The following is a 19,585-nucleotide window of genomic DNA, read 5'->3' as shown; positions in this document are numbered from 1 at the left end:
GTGAGAGCAGGAAAGCTATTCCTGGAAGAGAGCCCTCTGGTTGGAAAAAGGTCTTGGTGAATGCAAGGACCCAAAACAAGTGTGTGTGAGTAAAGTAAGCAAGGGACAGAAGCTGGAGAGAGAGGAAGGAGCCAGATCATGCAAGACTTTAAGGCCAAGTTCATAAGTTTGGATTATCTTCTAAAGGTGACAGAAACTTTTTACAAGTGTGTAAAGGACTCTGGTAGCCTGGCTAGGATTTTCCTGGTTAATCTACTAAAGTGCCTTGGAGGCCCAGCTAGAAAGTCAAAATCCAAGAATAGAAGGGAGAAGAGGGCAACATGTTCATCCTCTCTGGAAGCCCTGGAAATCCAGAGGTTCTTCTTTGGTCCCCTAACTCTTAAGTATTTATGAAGCATATAACCTACCTGAGGAAACTGTTCATCACTTTATCTCTTTTGTATTTGGGGGTTTCATGTATTGGAGTATAAAGAGATTGTTGAAAACTAAACTGTTACAAAAATTAAGATATTTAAAAATTACTTTGTTATGTTTACTAGAGACCCACGAGGAAGAAAGTAGATTACACTATTGCCCCCAAAAGACATATGATGATGAATTTCTCTCACAGGTGTAGAAGGGGGAGGAAGCTGACCCTGGAGTGTCTGGTAATAAGACATGGCCCTCACTCCTGTCTGATTAACTAGAATGTTTAAATTCTAGATTAGGCTCACTACTAACATTGAGGTGAACTCAGCATAGCAATTGAAAATTGGTAGTATTTGATACCGTGTGAGGACATTCAGTTAGGTTTTTTTTAGTGTTTATTTATTTTTGAGAGAGAGAGAGAGAGAGAACTGGGGAGGTGCAGAGAGAGAGGGAAAGAGAGGATCTGAAGCAGGCTCTATGCTGTCTGCGTGAGATCATGGCCTGAGTCGAAGTCAGAGGCTTAACCAGCTGAGCCACCCAGGTACCCTGAGGACATTCAGTTGGTTTTAATCATCATCTACAACGGATACAAAAGTGTAGGGAACTATTGGACCGCAGCTTGGTTGACTGGTTGTGTGGACTTAGGAAAGATACTTAACCTCTCTGAGAGTCCTTTACTTCCTCAAGCAAACAACTGAGCATATCATATGTCTAATTAGGTTATAGTGACAATTACATAAATGAGAAAAGCATATATTAAAATACCTTGTAAATTGTCTTCCATAGTATCTCAATAATATAATAATACATAATAATATGTTACATAAAATATAACAATATATTAGCTGTAGATTCATACTATATATCATATTATATCATTATTATATAATAATATATCATAATAATATGTCAACAAACAGTAATAATGATTTAATTAATGTGAAGTTATATATCAATTATATATTAATTGACACATTTTGTATTGATTATAATTAATGATATATTAATTGTGTGTTTGGTTATTTATTACTATATTATGCATGTAATATACTCAATTAATACTATTAATGTATAATAATATATCTCATATTAATATCTCAGTAAATGTTCATATTATTAGTTATTAATAAATGCTTAATGTGGAAGCAAATTTTGCTGAAAGTTTTACCTGGTTGTTGTTCTGTTTTATGAGTAAATTCAAACCAAGATGGGTCATAAATGCGTATAAAGTGTGTTGCTGCTATATTCCCTTAATATTCTACTCCAGCAACCCATCATTGACTGCATGTCAGAGGATGGTTACAAGTTGGATCGAATTAAGGGTGAAATTGAATTCCATAATGTGACCTTCCACTACCCTTCCAGACCAGAGGTGAAGGTAAGTTCATCTTTTCCCCAGGAACAATGAATGGCATTTTCCTTCATTGATGATTCATATTCAGAGCCGCAAATTACTTGTTTTTCTGAAGCATGACAGTTTCCAGGAAGAAGGAACAGAAGCATGTTTCTCTAGAAGTGTCCTTCGACATCATGTCATTTCTCAGGCAACAAGCCACATTCCTTTGTGGTAACAATAATGTGCAAATCCCTCTGGTGAGGACACACTCTGGCAGCACATTCAGGTTGGGTCAGGTTAAGTATGACTCTCTGTTGAAGTGAGTGGCAGGTCCTGTCATTATAATCATAAGCTAAATAAACTGCAAGGCCATCAGAACAACCAAGAAGTGCGGATGCAGAAGGCAAAACATGGAGTGGGTAGGGTAGAGAGCAGCAAAGAAAAGCTGCTGGCTTTGTGATTTTTTTCCTTCCTATCTCTAAGTTCACATGGGTCACTATATCAGTCTTTGGAGGAAAGGTAATCTTGTGACCTTACGCTCACATATCTTGTGCTAGATGATTGCCCAGGGCACATGATGAAGAAAATTTACAGTTTCCTACACCTAGTGAGCAAGTATGTTTAAAGGCAATTTATTCTACAGGAAAATGAGGATCTACTCTCCATGAATGAGTTGACTTTGAAAGGAGACCTATTCCTAATTTTTAATAGAATACCTCTAGCCACACTTTCTTTTTTTTTAATGTTTTATTTATTTCTAGGAGAGAGAGAGAGAGGGAGAGAGACAGCGTGAGCAGGGGAGGGTCAGAGAGAGAGAGAGAGTCACAGACTGAAACAGGCTCCAGGCTCTGATCTGGCAGTGAGCACAGAGCCCGACGTGGGGCTCGAACCCACGAACCGCGAGTTCATGACCTAAGCGAAAGTCGGACGCTTAACTGACTAAGCCACCCAGGCGCCCCTAGCCACACTTTCTTAATATTTCTGTTATGGGAAGTAAATCCCATGCAACTTAATTCTGACACTATATACCTAAAATGTAGGTAAACACACACACACACACACACACACACACAAAACACATAGGTACCCCTATGTTCTGATTATATTGCTGAAGTATATTTTCAATTACTGTTACATATCACATATGTATGAAAACATTAAATGTCATAACATATGTCAAAATGGCAACATATGTCAACATATGTGTGAAAGATTAACCACAAGGTAGTACTCACTCAGTAAAGATTTTTTAATGGATGTCTAAAAACTTGCTTCATAGTATCTTTTCAGAGACAGCTATAAGAGCTGTTTCATAAATACCAGTAGAGTTGAAACACAATAATGTCATTTCTCTTTTATCCTCTATTCCCAACACCAGTAGTTTGTTTTAATAAAATCTTCTTTCTTAGACCTGTAAATGATCTTTATACCACAGGTATGTATGTAGCCCTGCTGGGTGCCACACTGTACTGGGCTATAATGAGAAAAAGCACACTTGATGCCTGTCCACCTTGGCGGGAATTACAGTCTAATACAGTCCAGTAAGTGAAAGTGATTTGCAAGCCTGACTCTCCATTGGGAAATGGAAGACATGTGAGATTTTTGTCTCACAGATGACCCCAAACCGACTTCCCATAATGAGCACAAAAATCAGCACTGAACTGGTGAAAATATCCAACAGATGCTTATGAATCAGCTTCTTGTTCTTCCCTTTTTAGACCTACCAGCATTCAGTCCCTGCCTTTAATGGTGCTTTAAACTGAACAAATATGCCACAAACATTTGCTGGGAAAGTTATTCAGATCATATGTTCGTGCACAACAGCTTAACATTTGCAAATTAGTTTATTGTTAATCTGTGACCACTAATCAGTATTCTATTTCTAACTTAATGACTTTCTTTCCTTAACTAATTGGGACAGTCTCCTTGAGGCATCCTAATAGTCAGGAGTATTTTAAAGTGGATTTTGCAACATACTTTTAAAAGTTGGCATGGTTCGGGGTGTCTGAGTGGCTCAGTTGGTTAAGCGTCTGACTTCAGCTCAGGTCATGATCTCTTGGTTCGTAGGTTCGAACCCGCATCGGGCTCTGTGCTGACAGCTATCTCAGAGCCTGGAGCCTACTTCGAATTCTGTATCTCCCTCTCTTTCTGACCCTTCCCTCATCACGTTGCCTCTCTCTCTCTCTCTCTCTCTCTCTCTCTCGGAAAGAAAGAAAACACTTTAAAAAAAGAAAGAAAGAAAAACATTTAAAATATAAAAGTTGGCATGGTTCATTTACTGTAACAGTGTCGCCACACATCATTTTATTTCTTGGCCCCCACTATCAGTTTATTAAGGAATAATGTGCTCACTGCTAAAACTTCATCCTAGGCACTGTTTACTAATTTTCTGGTTATTGATACGTATTGATTGATACTGCTGTAACTACACACACATCTATCCTCACAAAGCATCCTAACTTACAAGTCTAATTGCTGACAATCTGTACATTGTTCTTTTTTCTCTGCAGATTTTAAGTAACCTCAGCATGGTCGTTAAACCAGGGGAAATGACGGCTGTGGTAGGATCCAGTGGAGCTGGGAAAAGCACAGCACTGCAGCTTATTCAGCGTTTCTATGACCCCAGTGAAGGCATGGTGTGTGTCTTCCAGAAACCTCTCAATACGTGGGGATGGGAGAGTGCAAATGGAGATACACTGGTCAAACATAAAGGACTAGTACACACGGAGACCATCTTGACATATGGAGAGTTGACTTAATAGTTTTTGACTGAATTGACTGTCCTAATTCCCTGCATGGTGGCCGTGTTCAATGAACAACCAGTCTGTGTGCTAAGGGATGTAATTAAATGTGCAGATACACTAAAAATGGTATTGCTGCCTCTTCAGTGAGCTAACATTTCCACTTATTTCTTTGGGTTGCAACAAAATCATGTTGTCTTTTAAAGTTTTCCAAACGTTAAGTATAGGAAAGGTTGCATGGCTAGAATGAACAGATTGATTACTGCTTCAAAAAGTTGGGTTTAAAAAATTATAGAATTTCACAAACTGCTTGGTCTCTTTTTCCTAAGTTTTATTTGTCTCTATCTCTATATATATACATACATGTGTAAAACATAGACATATATATATGTCTATATATATATATATACTTGTGTGTCTAATATATATATATTGAAACTAAGAAAATGAATATCCATAATTGCCATTTGTTTATCACATATGTCAAGTACTTTATAAAAATAATTATTTATTTTCAAAATGACCCCCAAGGTATGTATGCTCATTTTATAAATAATGAAGCAGTGAGAGAGATTGAGACTTGCCCCAGTTTGAACTCTGTTCTTCTACACTCTCAAAATCATTCTTGTCAATATTTCCCTGATATCTCGAGGTAGAATCATTTGACTATATTTTAAGTGGCTTCAATGCAAGACATTCTCTATAATGGATGCACTGTCACCCTGACATGACAAACATAATGAAATTTCTCTTTGATACAGATATTTCATCCTCTGGGTATTCTTTGTTATGTACCAGCATAACTACACTCTGAATATATAGAAATCATGGTTTCTTGATATAAGAGGTTTCCTTCTTTGCTAATAGTAATTTGTAATTGTTTATTTCACTTACGGTTTCAATTGCTTTTAAATGGCAAAGTGCTATTTGTTTTTTTAAATATAATTTCTTGTCAACTTAGTTAACATACAGTGTGTACAGTGTGCTTTTTGTTTGGGAATAGATTGCCGTGGTTCATCACTTACACACAACACCCAGTGCTCATCATAGCAAGTGGCCTCCTTAATGCCCATCACCCATTTTCCCCTCTCCCCTGCACCTCCCATAAACCCTCAGTTTGTTCTCTGTATTTAAGAGTCTTTTATGAGTTCCCTCCATCTCTCTTTGAAACTATTCTTTTTCTCCTTCCCTTCCCTTATGGTCTTCTGTTAAGTTTCTCAAGTTCTACATATGAGCAAAAACATGATATCTGTCTTTCTCTGACTGACCTATTTCACTTAGCATAATATTTTCCAGTTCCATCCACATTGTTGCAAATGGCAAGATTTCATGAATCTGGTCAGAAAGTTACTGTAAAGCAAGTACAAGATAGAGATCATTTCTAATTTTCTTTGTCGCTTTTGAAGTCCATTTTAGGTCATAAGTCAAAAGATAATAAAAATATACAATACATAGTGAATAACTGATTGATTCCATTGAAGAATTAAAATTTTTTCCATTCCTGGGTCAATTGTGTTAAATTAAATGACCTTTACATCATTAGTGTTTCTACCATGACTTGTCCTGCAGCTATACTTGATCCCAACTATAAATTGTCACCCTTATATAAACAACCTCATTGTAGGAGGAATTATTTTTGTTATAATCTTGCGGGTTTCTATTTCTCCTCCCCATAGGTCAAGTACAACATAGCATTTTGATTTAGAACTCTGAAGGATTCCAAGAGATATGACATTGTGCTTACCTTCTCTAGGTGACTTTGGATGGCCATGACATTCGCTCTCTTAACATTCAATGGCTTAGAACTCAGATTGGGATAGTGGAGCAAGAGCCCGTTCTGTTCTCCACCACCATTGCAGAGAATATTCGCTATGGCAGAGAAGATGCAACGATGGAAGATATAGTTCTAGCTGCCAAGGCAGCCAATGCCTACAACTTCATCATGGACCTGCCACAGGTACCCCTAGCTTCTCATTCCATAGAGGTACCCAGAAATTGTAAAAGGGAAAAGAAAAAGTTACACAATACATTTCTTTTCATTTGAATCCCAAATCATTAAATTCTTAATGCCATGTTACATTTAATTCCTGGAAATATACCATGAATTTTCCCCTTTGTCTGAAAACATACTGTTGTTGATATATTAACGATCTACCAAACAGGGGAACTCCCTTTGACAACAACCCAGTCTTCTTACTCTATCTGTTAAGCATTTGTCTAAACAGTAGGTAATTTTTCATGTGGCAATGACTTACACAATGCTCCTTTGCTGCCTACTAATGTTACTGTTCTTTAATTTTCTTGTGCTTAGGCAGCTAATGCTGTGTCCTCAGTATTGTATCTCACATATTCAAAAATTCCTCATTTATCTTCATTTTAAACAATGACAACAAAAACCAACTCCATATTATTATACTTCTATGAATTTTGTGGCCAACAGTCTGCTAAGTCAGAGAAGAATTATTACTAGTTAACATAGTTAACATGGTTAACTAGTTAACATAGTGCTTACTACATACCAGGCACTGTTCTAAGCACTTTACCTCTCATTTGATCCTCAAAACCACCTTGTTGACAGCTACTTTACTATTTCCCTTTGTAAAGAGAGAACTAAGAGGTCAAATAACTTGCTCAAAGCAGGAGAGTCAAGGTTTGCACACGGGTGGTCTGGCTTCAGAGTCTGTGTTCTAGATAATTTTCTAATCAGCCTTTTACATTACCTGTGTGAATAGGATTGCAGCTATGAGTATGGTACAGTCTAACAGTAAAGACTATAAAGCTTTGGAATCAGACTGCCTCCATGCAAGTCCCAGCTTCTCTATTTGTAAGCTCTATAAACTTGGGCAAGTTACTTTAGCCCCTTACACTCCATCATTTCCTTACCCATCAGTTGAGGAGAACAGTGGTACCCATCTGTTGGGTCATCTGTAAGGACTAATGAGGTGATATGTGTAAAGAGCTCAGCTCCATGTTTTATACATGGCAAGTGCTCGTGTTGGCAAATAATAAACAAGACAAGAATCTGACATCACTGTGAGATTTTAATATAATTCTAGACATGAAAGATACTCAGTAACTATTTGCTGGAGATGGTAATTATTGTAAAAGCTAGTTTGATCTTAACAATATAAAGACAGCTCTAGTGTTGTGTTTTTCTGTGTTGCCTTGCTAGGGAAAACAGGGAAGAATTTGATATGTGCTCTAACCCTTTAAAATGGGTTTTCAGGACCCTGATCAACTTTTACTTTGGTGGAAACATTTTATTTGAAGTTGAACTAGAGGGAAACATTTATATAGCCCAGTGAAACTGGGAATTAAAGAATAAATCAGTTTCTTTATCTTACACACAAATATCGATCAGACAGTAACCTGTTTCAAAAAAGGGTATTTCTTTCAGTGAAAGTTGGGCCTGTGAAAATTCATGCTTGAGATAGAAGCTAGAAAGGACCTTGTAATGATCACTGCCAGGAGCCATCAAATTGTTCCTCTTCCTTACTGGTGTCACTTTCTTTCCAGCAATTTGATACTCTTGTTGGAGAAGGAGGAGGCCAGATGAGTGGTGGCCAGAAACAAAGAGTGGCCATTGCCAGAGCCCTTGTCCGAAACCCCAAGATCTTGCTCTTGGACATGGCCACCTCAGCGCTGGACAATGAGAGTGAGGCCATGGTACAAGAGGCACTGAGTAAGGTTTGTTGAAAGTCTGAGTTCATTGTATAAGACCATGTGGAACTGTGCTGTAGGAAAGGCAGCTTGCTGAGAGAGGATGGGGGGAGGTGAAGGGGGAAAGGAGAGAGGGAGGGAGAAAGAGAGGGGAGATGACATCGGTCAGTGTGTCCAGTCTGACTGTTTAGAAAATACGGACTACAATGTTCCTCACAGTTGAATAGAAGTCAGTATGGTTTGTTTCTAGAAGTTACAAATGGAAAGTTAAATCTTGTGAAATCTAACTTATAATATGTGATTTCAAAAATTTCCATTTTGTTTTTAGCTGTTCATTAATAGCAGCAACTGGACCAACATGTGGGTATTCGTGGCCATGATAAGAGTGTGCTGGCCTTTTCTAATGTCTGCATAGCCTATTTAAGGACTTTCCCAAGGTCCAAGACTCCGATTCACTTGTGGATTCTGAGACCATCCAATGTCAATGTCAGCTCCGTCCTACTGTTTGGTTAACAGTACACTGTACATTCTTATAGATTCAGCATGAACATACAATCATTTCGGTTGCTCACCGCCTGTCCACAGTCAGAGCTGCAGATGTCATTATTGGTTTTGAACATGGTACAGCAGTGGAAAGAGGCACCCATGAAGAACTGCTGGAGAGAAAAGGAGTTTACTTCACTCTAGTGACTTTGCAAAGTCAAGGTGATCAAGCTGCTAATGTAGAGGGCATAAAGGGCAAGTGTCTTTTCCAATATACTTGTACAGTCTATAAAGCATTACGTTTGTTAATGCTAACAGTTTGATGGAATTCTATACATTTAAAATACACTGTCTTATTTGTTCTCCCAAAAGCCCTTGGGGGCATTATACAGATGAGAAGAGAAAGATTAGAAGTTCAGGAGATTTAGTTACTTGATCAAGTCAAGGTCTTGTACAGAAGAACGATTTCAATTCTATCCCACACTTTGCAGATAGGAGAGCCTTCCTACAGTGTCCTGCACACAATAGGACCTTTATTCTTACTGATTGATTCAATTAGTTAATGACTAAACATTGCGGTGCTTATTTTCACTAATGTAAATAGCTACTTCAGGCCCTACTGCATCCTTTCATTTTTTAGTCTGAACTTTCAGATTTGGTGCTTGTTCCAGCCTACATTAACCAACCAGTCCAAACTTTCTCTACCGTACCACATCTCGATTTGTGAACTCCACTGGGTAAAACCGCTGTATACATTTAACATGTGTGATTTATTCTGAAAAAAAATATATTTTTAAACTTGGTGTGTCTACCACAGAAACCGCCTATTGTGGGCTTCCTTTAACTTTTTTAATGATTCATCAAATCAGGTATCTATTTGTTGGGGATAACACATCAGATATCACACCGTTCAAGAGATTCAATCCCGCTGAGTCTTACTTTAACATTTGTTTGTTTTTTTATTTAGTTAAGTAATTTCTACACCCAGTGTGGGACTCAAACTTGCTACCCAGAGATCAAGAGTTACATGCTCTTCTGACTAAGGCAGATAGGCAACCCCTGCTGAGTATTTTTAATTTTTTTTTTTTTTTTTTGTTCAAATGTGCTGGGTAAGTGCTCAGTTTTATTTGTTGCAATAAAGTTAATAGGATGTTTTAGCATCAGACATAGTGATGATAGGCCAGGCAAGCATAGTAAGTTGTTTTGTCTTGATATGGTTCTCCTTATTGTATGCACTAAGGAATCACTCATGTTGTGTTGCATAGGAGAAGATGAAACTGGAGATGCCTCATTTGGCAGCAAACAGACCTTTTGCAGAGGGAGCTACCAGGCTAGTTTAAGGTAAGCCAGCCATGAGGCAGATTTTAAGGTTTTAAAATATTCTTAGGAGCCCTCTGCAACCCAGTCCCTCAGGTAATGTCTCAGGTACAGCCGGGAGATCCCTGAGTGTCACCCTAGGTTTCATGTAATATGAACATGGAAATGAATCCTTGGTTGCTATATATTGACATTTCTGTTTCTAATTCATGGGGATTTTTTTGTTTAACTTTGGCTTCTTAACTTATTGTGGGTAGTATTATGAGAGATTGGCTTTATAATTAAAATGTTTTCATTGAGCTTAGAAAGGGAATTTAAAAAAATCTGTGTTTGGTCTTGTCCCCTAGATCTCACCATGATATGAGGCACTGTTTTTACTGGAGGTCAAGTTCATGGCTTTAGGCCTATTCTTTCACCTACTGAGCTGCAATTGAATTACAAATATTTCTGCTTCCAGAGTGACCCATCTGAATTCAAATCATTCCTTAACTAGATAAAATAAGAACTGTACTTTTTTAGCATTTGAAGAGAATTTCCTAAAACCCTCACTATTTATTTTTCTGTGGATGAGTATAGGGGTTTTGGCTTTCAAATATACTTTTGGAATACACCATTAACAAGACTGTAAGTTTTAATCTTTCATTCTGATTTAAGAGTATCAGTAAAATAGATCATTTAATGTTAAAATTCTATTTACTAAGAAGAATTCTGCCAAGAGTATCTGTCTCTATTCATGAAAATATTATTTAAGACTTTCCTCCCTGAGTTAGGAGGCTGCTAGTAAACAATGGGTGAGAGTAGATTTCTCTACCATTGCCTTTACCATTTCTAGGATATGTAATTCAAGGCTATACTCTGAGCAAAGGCTCAGACAGTATATTGCTTATTGAAAACTGGCTAAAGTGGCTTAAAATTAAACATTTAAGTAACAATTCCAAGTAATTAAGACACAGACTTCCTTTTCCATATTCAAAGGATAATGTCTAGAGTTATTGAATCACTATGTTGCATACCTGAAATTAATGTAACACTATATGTCAATTATACTAAAAAATAGTTTGCTAATTTTATGCTTAGGGTTTTTAATTTTTCCTTTTGAGAACAAGTCTACTCATAAAAATTTCAAGAACTGTTAGTTTTATCAAGTATATTGAGTTAGGAAAATAATAAAGTAATAGCTTCAAATTACTCTATAAAGTCAAAGCTACAGTTGCCAAAATTATTAGGTAGATTTTATAGATATTGGGCATTATGTCTAGCCATGCTTTTCTTTTTTTAACGTTTATTTATTTTTGAAGAGAAAGGGACGAGTGTGAGTGGGGGAGGGGCAGAGACAGGGAGACACAGAATCTGAAGCAGGCTCAGGATCTGAGCTGTCAGCACAGAGCCTAACATGGGGCTCAAATGCACAAAAAGTGAGACCATGACCTGAGTCCAGGTCAGACACTTAACCAACTGAGCCATCAAAGCACCCTTAACCATGCTTTTCTGATTTGAAGAAAAAGAAATTGTAAGAGTCATTAGAATCACAACCTGAGGATACTGCCTACCTTCTTAAACACAGAAAATGACTAGGTGTCTCTTTTGATAAGTAGGCTAACGGTTGCAAAGAGGAAGTGATGTATTTCAAGGTCATTTCAACAAGAAAATAAGTATTTTCATAGCTTTTCTGAGGAGCAAAATTCTCCTTGTTGTAAGTAGTTTACTTATAGCTTATTATTAGGACCAAATAACCATTTTTAATATAAACATTTCTTATTTGGCTATTAATTCTCACAAATTCTACTTTGGTGAAAGAGCAATGTAGAAATACAATCTATACACAAAAAGTAGCTATTAGCCTCCTGCAGAAAAAGATTTATAAGTTTGAGTAAGAAGGTCTGTTAAAAATATCTCATTGTGTATGCTGACAGATTTTTTTTTTTTTTTTTTTTTTGCTAAAAGATGACTAAATTAAATGTTAATTTGCATCTTATTTCTTTGGCTTAGGTCTTTCTGATGGCTCAGTCTCTGTCTGGCAATATATTTTAGGTTCAAGAACAATTTAGTTGGTTAACAGTAACTAATCTCCTAAATAATAATGTTGAGAGAGACAGAGAGAGTGTGAGGATATTTATTCCCCAAATTAGCTGTTTTTATTTGTGGCGACAAGTGGTACTCAGCTTCTGAGGAAGGGAGTGACAGGTGTTGCTGGTTTCCTAAAAAAGGCATGGAATAGAATCCTAAGTCTGGTGTCTATGGTGGACCAGAGTGGGCTGGCAGGTAGGCCCATGGTTTCAGTGGGACAGCCTATGTGAGACAGGTGGAATGGTCTGGGAAATAGGGAGGAAGTGACACATAAGAAATATAAGATTAAGATAGTAAAAATCAGAAGGGAAAAGGATATATGTTTTGCCATGTTCAGAATTGGGAGGAAGTTAACCATATTTCCTTTTCCATATACTCCTACATTGGCTTCCAAAGCTCTGAGCTTCTCTTCAGGCCATGACCTTACATCTCAGCCCTACTATGATGCACTCTGCTCTCTCCACTTGACACATGCCTATTTTCCATGCTTTCTGAAGAAGACTTTTTCTTTCTTTCTTTCTTTCTTTCTTTCTTTCTTTCTTTCTTTCTTTCTTTCCTTCTTTCCTTCTTTCCTTCTTTCCTTCTTTCCTTCTTTCCTTCTTTCCTTCCTTCCTTCCTTCCTTCCTTCCTTCCTTCCTTCCTTCCTTCCTTCCTTCCTTTCTCTCTCTCTTTCTTTCAGAGAAGACTTCTTGACTGTAGTTACATAACCCAAAGAAGTAACTCTATTGCTGGATAGTCTCAGGCCAGGTGGGAGGGAATTGGGGTGTCCTAGAGGGCAGCTTGATAACAAGGAGGCAGAGTGAGGAGTGGTTTCATGCCTGGTCATAATGAGACTCGGCAAGAGCATGAATGTGTAAGAGCAAGGAAGAGAGAGGACTTGAGATACATGCACCTTGTTGAACCTGGGTGACAAAGTGGGTGGCAGTGCCACTAATTGGACATGGGAACAAAATTGGATGTGCTAGTACCTTCTCCAGAAGGCCAGATGAGCATGTATAATAGACAAGCCCCACCTTGATATCTGTCTTCACCTAACTTCACCTGGATACAAATGATACAGAGAGACTTGTGAATGGCTTGGTCTAGATTACTCTGAAACAGTTGGTCTCATTGCCTCTAGCATCTCTCTCCTTACACCTTCTTACTTCAGATTAGGTGCTTTGAGAATGTAACACCCTCTTTTCAAGTCTTCAGCATTACCTCCATCGGTTTAGACTGTATTTGCAAATGACTGAAAAACCTAACCAAACCTGCTTTAATTTTTAAAGGGAGAGAATCAGTTTACATAACTAAGTAGTTCCAAGGAAGCTTTAGCTTCAGGCAAGCCTGGGGCTTCAATATGTGATGTGTCCAAGATACATATAGTTTCTCTCCCTTTCTCAGCTCTACCTTTTTTCCCTTCTTCTTCTGCTTGCTTCATTTTTCAGGAAGCTTCTTTCCTTGAGGGTCTTGACATGATTGCCAGTGACTCCTAGTGCTGGCTATTTTCAAGTTTAACCTAGAGGAGAGTAGGAGTCTTCTCAGAAATCTCAGGAAAAAAACAAAGCCATCTGAACCAATCTCTTCCTATATCTGTTCTATACTAAGTATATGTAATGAGGAACCCTATTCTCTCCTGACTCCATGCTTTTCTATTCATACTTTTTTCTCAAGTAGAAATGCTCTTCTTCTACCCTACAAATACCCAAGTCCTACCTTGGCTTTCATGCTAACACCATGTATTTCTGCCATGTATTTCTTATTCCTTTGAATTTCCATAGTTTTTAGTCAAACCTGCCTTACAGCACTTAATACATTCTTCCTATGCCAGGATTGGGTACATGTTTTGCTCTTCTCTAAGATTTTAAACTCCTTGAGGGAGAAGTCTGTCATTGTCCAGTCTTTGTAGTGCACACAGCCCTTGGCATTGGTTTGCATGCTATAGATGCCCAATAAACCTCTGTTAAATGAATAAATGAGTGAATTAACACATCAACTAAATTTTATTTTAATAAGCTATTTGTTACTTAAGTGTATTTCTAGGGCCAGTACTTAGTCTAAAAAAAAAATCTCACGAGGGGCCCTATTTTCCTCCTCCAAGCTCATTTGTATCCAGGTGGCCTAACACTAAAGTAAAACCAAGTGCAACTAGAGAGAGAAAATGATACCCAAACTACAACCTGCAACCAACAGGGAGGTAAAGGTGCCAGGGCTTTGCCCTGGTAGCAATTAGCAGACCATGTGGATTTGGAATGGATTTGAGTCTTGAACCTTGTTTTGGAAGACTGATGGGACAGATTTCCTCTCCTTCTCTCCCTCCCTCCTTGAGCACACTCTGAATCAGAGTTTAGTTTAGCTTGGGGCCCAGAGCAGCCAATCTAATTAGCTATGCCATAAGAATAGTTCTGTCAGACCTACCCAGGAAGCTGCCTTACCTGGTTACTATGTGACCTACCAAGAGTTTCTATTTATTTGACACATATTGATGTAAGCCTCAACACCAGTTAAGTCCTGTTCCAACCTGCCCATAATCTACAGACTCTTTCATCTTTCTGTTTATTTACAGAGCTTCAATCCGGCAACGCTCCAAGTCTCAGCTTTCTTACCTGGTACCTGAGCCTCCATTAGCTGTTGTAGATCATAAGACTACTTATGAAGAAGACAGAAAGGTCAGGCACCAGTCACTCTTGGGGATTGGACACAGTCTTTCCTGGGGACTATTGCATGACCTTTAAATCTGACAACATGAGTTTTTAAGGCATATATCTAGTAATGTTCGCTAAATCAGATTAAATGGGAGAATCCATGAGGATCTGATGAAAACTCTAAATTCCACACAATATGCTAAAAGAAAAACAGATTAGTTAATTACATTTAAGAACATCTGATAACTGAAAGTGGACTAAAATGGTTAATTAATAATTTGAGATGAACCATTGTAATAGACATGGGAAAATTATATATACTTAGATTATTTGGTCTCACCTATATTATTTTAAAGTTTTTAAGAACACTTGAAAACAATTTTTCTCAAATTTTTCAATCTTCTTCTTAAATTATAATAACCTTGGCAAAAGTGTTTACTCAGCCAAGGTGTTTGGCAAAGTTAGCATAATTTTTTAATTAACAGAAAATGATTAGGTTTTATGGACAGTTGTTTACTTCGTATACCTATACACTAATTTTTTGAGGATGTATCTAAAATTAACATTATCAGTTTTAATATAATTCAAAATAACACAAAAATGAAAGAGACAAGTGAGGAATAATTAACAGATGTAGCAATATTTCTTCCTAGGGACACAGGAAGTAAGATTGTGGACATCTTACTTTCACATCCATCTCCATCCTCAAAGCCTTTCTTAATCTCTGAACTTAATTCTTCAAAATGATAGTCTCACTTTCAATCCCAAACTACTCTTCATTTGAAATGTTTCATGGCAGCTTTCTTACTGAGCCTTAATTAAGGTCACATTGTCTTTTTAAAAAGTTTTTTTAAATGTTTATTTATTTTGGAGAGAGACAGAGAGACAGGGAGACAGAGTGCAAGCGGGGGAGGAACAGAGAGAGAGAGGGAGACACAGAATCCAAAGCAGGCTCCAGGCTCTGAGCTGTCAGCACAGAGCCTGACGTGAGGCTTGAATTCACAAACTGCAAGATGATGGCCTGAACCAAAGTGAGACACAACCAACTGAGCCACCCAGGCATCCCGAGGTCACGTTGTCTTATTCTTTTACTAGATTACAAGCTTCTTAAAGATAGTGAGTATATATTATTTGTGTTTGCATCAACTTGGGCACTTAGGCCAGTGCCCTGCACCTATTAGGATATCAGAAGATTTAAAAACTAGGATGAAAATCACATTTCTACAATGAAATAAGCCCCAAACCACAAGACTTATCAAAGCAAATAAGTCAGAAAGCATTTTAATTACAAGCACATCCATTATGCATGATGTAATTTCAAACTGTCTTTAAAAATTTTTAAATGAGAATCTGTTTTGGAAGTAATTATAAACCTTTGTTCACAGTGATGAATGTGGAATAAAGCACAGTCTTCCTTATGATCTCATGAGTATGACAGAAGGTTATTAATGCTCTCTCTTGATTTTAATATATTAGGAATGAACACATATCCAGTAGAGTTGGTTTAAGTAAATTTCATAGAAAAACACTGAGGAGCAGCAGGATGAGTCACAGAGAGAGCAAGCATGGTTGTTTACTGTATCTTCCCATTAAGGACTCGACTTCTCTTCTAGATCTAGAAATAGTTATTTCGTTTATGTCCATGACGCTGCCACCAATAACAACAAGATGCCTTATATAAGGAGTCTAGTGAAGTTCCCAGGGACAAAGAAGCAAATACTACGTTGATTTCAAAATGTAACAGTACCAATCATATTTGACTTTTGCATTTTTATGCTTTTGTCTATTTTCTGTTACTATTTGACAACAAAAGTGAGAGAGGAAGGAAAAAAGGAAGGAAGGAAGGAAGGAAGGAAGAGGGGGAGGGAAGGAAGGAAAGAAAGAAGGAAAAGAAAATCTGATTTTGTTGTTGAAACTGGCAGGTGGCCTGCCATAGCTGTAGAGATCAGATCCCTGAAGATCTGGAGATCAGATTCCCACAGCGTTCTTATGATGTTGAAGAAACTCAAAAGGGAACCATTTACATAAGGAGTAAATCTAAATCAAATATAAAGACTAGTTAGAGAAAAAAAAATGCTCCATATAATATTCTACATATCAGCATTGTGAATTAGAATGGAATAATTAAACTCAATTAAATGTAAACCACTGTAATATTTAAAAGATGCCACTTTATATTCTCTCTCCAGTTAAGAGAGAAAAAGGAAGGGGAAAAAATGTCAGGAAAGTCATTGTGATTTTGTGAAAGCTCCAAGAAAATGAAATCTTATATTAAGACTGCTCAATTTGTATGGTAATTACATTAGAATTTTTTAGATTTAAATTAACTAATTTTTTAAAAAAGAAACAATGGAATAGGGTTGATAAAATTTAATTTATGGAATTTCTAATCTCAAGTAATGTTTGAAAGTACTTTAAACACATGGCGTATTGTGATCCCAAGTAGATTTTAAAGCATTTTAAAAGCTAACTAAATTCTGCAAGCCCAAACACCTGCAAAATCCTTTCTTTTTCTCATTTTATGGAGAAATTCTAACCTTAATCTGTTAATTGGGAAGTGTGCTATGTTAGTTACAGTGCAAAAGGTTTACTTACATAAAGGAATTATCTCCACCTTGTGGTCTCTCAGAGTTTTCACTCTGAACATTTAGAAGAGAAGGTTGCATAAAGAGCTGTGCTTTCAAACTCCAGGTGCAGTTACATGGGACCAAGTTCTCCTAGTTTGCCGGTAACAGAGCTAAAACTGCAGCGCATTTCTTCTCACTCGCCAAGCTGCGCTTTGGGTCCCCATAAGTGGAGTCAGCTGAGTCTTAGCTATAATGCTGATAGAAGTAAGTGGAGGATTAGGGGACAACAGCAGCCAAGAGGTCCCAGTCTCTGATATTGAGCCATCTCTCTTAGGGAAACTAACAAACAAAGTAGGATCTATATGAAATCAAGTCAAGGTCAAATGTTTGGAACCCATCACTTCATCACAGCTAACTTAGAAAATAGGGTTCAAGCATTGGTTAGGAGGACAGAAACAAGACCCTTACAAATGACTATTACCATATGTTCATTTGGAGAATCTCTGCTCCTTTGTCATAATTCCCCTTTCTTATCCTCAAATCGTAGAGTCATTCTTGAGGCAGGAGACCCCATGGATTGGCATGCAGAAACCAGCGTAACGAGGTATAGAAAGCAGAACATAAGATTTAAGTAGGTAGGAAGTTGTATTTTCACCTAACCTACAAAAGGAGAGGGAAGGAAGGAAACTGAGAAAAGCGCAGTGTCTACCATCGAACCATCTGCGTAGTAGGTGAGCTCAGTATTTCTTTTAATAGATATTTTGTTGCATGTATGCACCATGGATATAAAAGCTTCATTCATTCTTTCTTCCAATAAATATTGATTGGACATCTATTGCATGCCAGGGACTGTGTTATGGATGCGGAGATGAACTAGAGTCACTGTTCGTCTCCCTGCACTGGAGTTGCAAGCAGGATTCTATATTTTATCTAGCAGGATACTTCGTTACATATAATACATATATGTGCATGTGCAACTTGACACTGCCATGATAAAGGCAGGAACTCTGTAGTAAGGGAACACATCAACTTTTATAATTTTATCCCTCTCTGTGAGTTACTGGTTTGCTACATATACAGGGAAGATGGATAAATTATGTTTAGCTTTTTTTTAGATGACTAAATTTGTCTTTAGCTTTGCAAAAATCAAAGGAAAAAATCTTCTATACATAATGGCTTTATATTTTGCTCTCTTCTATTCTATCATTCTTTTAGTTATATTAAGTAAGTCAATTACTTAGCGACAGATTTTCTAGTTTTTGCATCATTCAGGCTTGATGGTGAATTTGGGTGGGGCAGTCAGAAGACAGTTTCCTTTAATTTTTTTAATGTGTTTTATTTATTTCTGAGAGAGAGAAAGAGAGACAGTGTAAACAGGGGGAGGGTCAGAGAGAGAGGGAGACACAGAATCAGAAACAGGCTCCAGGCTCTGAGCTGGCTGTCAGCACAGAGCCCGATGGGGGGCTCAAACCCACGAACCGTGAGATCATGGCCTGAACCGAAGTCGGACGCTTAACCGACTGAGCCACCCGGGCGCCCCAAGACAGTTTCCTTAAATCAAACTTCTAGTGAAAGGGGACAAAAGAAAATTACTCGAATCAATTAAATTTTGCCTCTTTTTAGTTTATCTTGAAATAATAACTCCCGGAAAAAAAAATCACTTCATGTTATTTTAAAATGTCTTAGGTATTGTTGTTTAGGGTTAAGGATGCCTTCAAGAATTCAAAGGCCAGAGAAATTTCTGTCATGTCAGGCTGTGAGTGGGCTGTTTTGTGGGGCAATGGTTCCGGGAAATGTTGGAGTTTAATGTGCCTGGATGGTAGAACACAGCTGATACTTTCTAAACCTATAATCTTGGAATCCTAGGCACTCAGCTCGTAGTCCTGGGGATTGTACACTGCTGGGAAACTTGCATACTGGGCTTTCCTACTGGAATTACCTAAGGAGCATTTTTTTTTTCATTTTTATTTATTTATTTATTTTTTTTACAAATAGTTTATTGTCAAATTAGTTTCCACTTAACACTCAGTGCTCATCCCCACAAGTGCCCTCCTCCATGCCCATCCCCCCCTCACACCCACATCCATCAGTCCTCAGTTTTTGTCAGCATTCAAGAGGCTCTCGTGGTTTGCCTCTCTCCCTTTCCCCCACCATTTCCGCCCTTCTTCTCCCCCTTGTTCCTCCGTCAAGTTCCTCCTAATCTGAGGAGCATTTTTAAACACAGATTCACACTCAGGCTTACTAAATTAGAATTTCTGGTGATAGGCCCCAGAAATCTATATTAAAATATTTTTTTCTAAGCTTGTCTATTTTTGAGAGAGAGAGAGAAGCAGAGTGTGAGTGAGGGAGGGGCAGAGAGAGAGGGAGACACACAGAGTCCGA

The 19,585-nt window shown here is 37.7% G+C and overlaps 1 protein-coding gene across 7 annotated transcripts in view; it reads left to right on the top strand.

Annotated features, from left to right (window-relative positions):
* The window catches only part of ABCB11 (ATP binding cassette subfamily B member 11), an 82,458-nt gene that overhangs the window by 35,675 nt on the left and 27,198 nt on the right, over positions 1-19,585 (top strand). For 6 of the 7 annotated variants that reach the window (XM_039248815.1, XM_039248810.1, XM_039248812.1 and 3 more), the window contains 7 exons: positions 1,676-1,786; positions 4,255-4,380; positions 6,239-6,442; positions 8,002-8,172; positions 8,682-8,883; positions 9,894-9,969; positions 14,558-14,660. In XM_039248815.1, coding sequence (XP_039104746.1) covers positions 1,676-1,786; positions 4,255-4,380; positions 6,239-6,442; positions 8,002-8,172; positions 8,682-8,883; positions 9,894-9,969; positions 14,558-14,660 — 993 coding nt within the window. The remainder of the gene's footprint in view (positions 1-1,675; positions 1,787-4,254; positions 4,381-6,238; positions 6,443-8,001; positions 8,173-8,681; positions 8,884-9,893; positions 9,970-14,557; positions 14,661-19,585) is intronic. The other variant, XM_039248808.1, reaches the window with a different exon arrangement.

The sequence above is a fragment of the Hyaena hyaena genome, unplaced genomic scaffold (genome assembly GCF_003009895.1).
Source record: "Hyaena hyaena isolate Hyena2069 unplaced genomic scaffold, ASM300989v1 scaffold_317, whole genome shotgun sequence".
NCBI classification, from domain to species: Eukaryota; Metazoa; Chordata; class Mammalia; order Carnivora; family Hyaenidae; genus Hyaena; species Hyaena hyaena.
The sequence above is the reverse complement of the archived record's forward strand: the minus strand, read 5'-3'. Positions and strand labels throughout refer to the sequence as shown.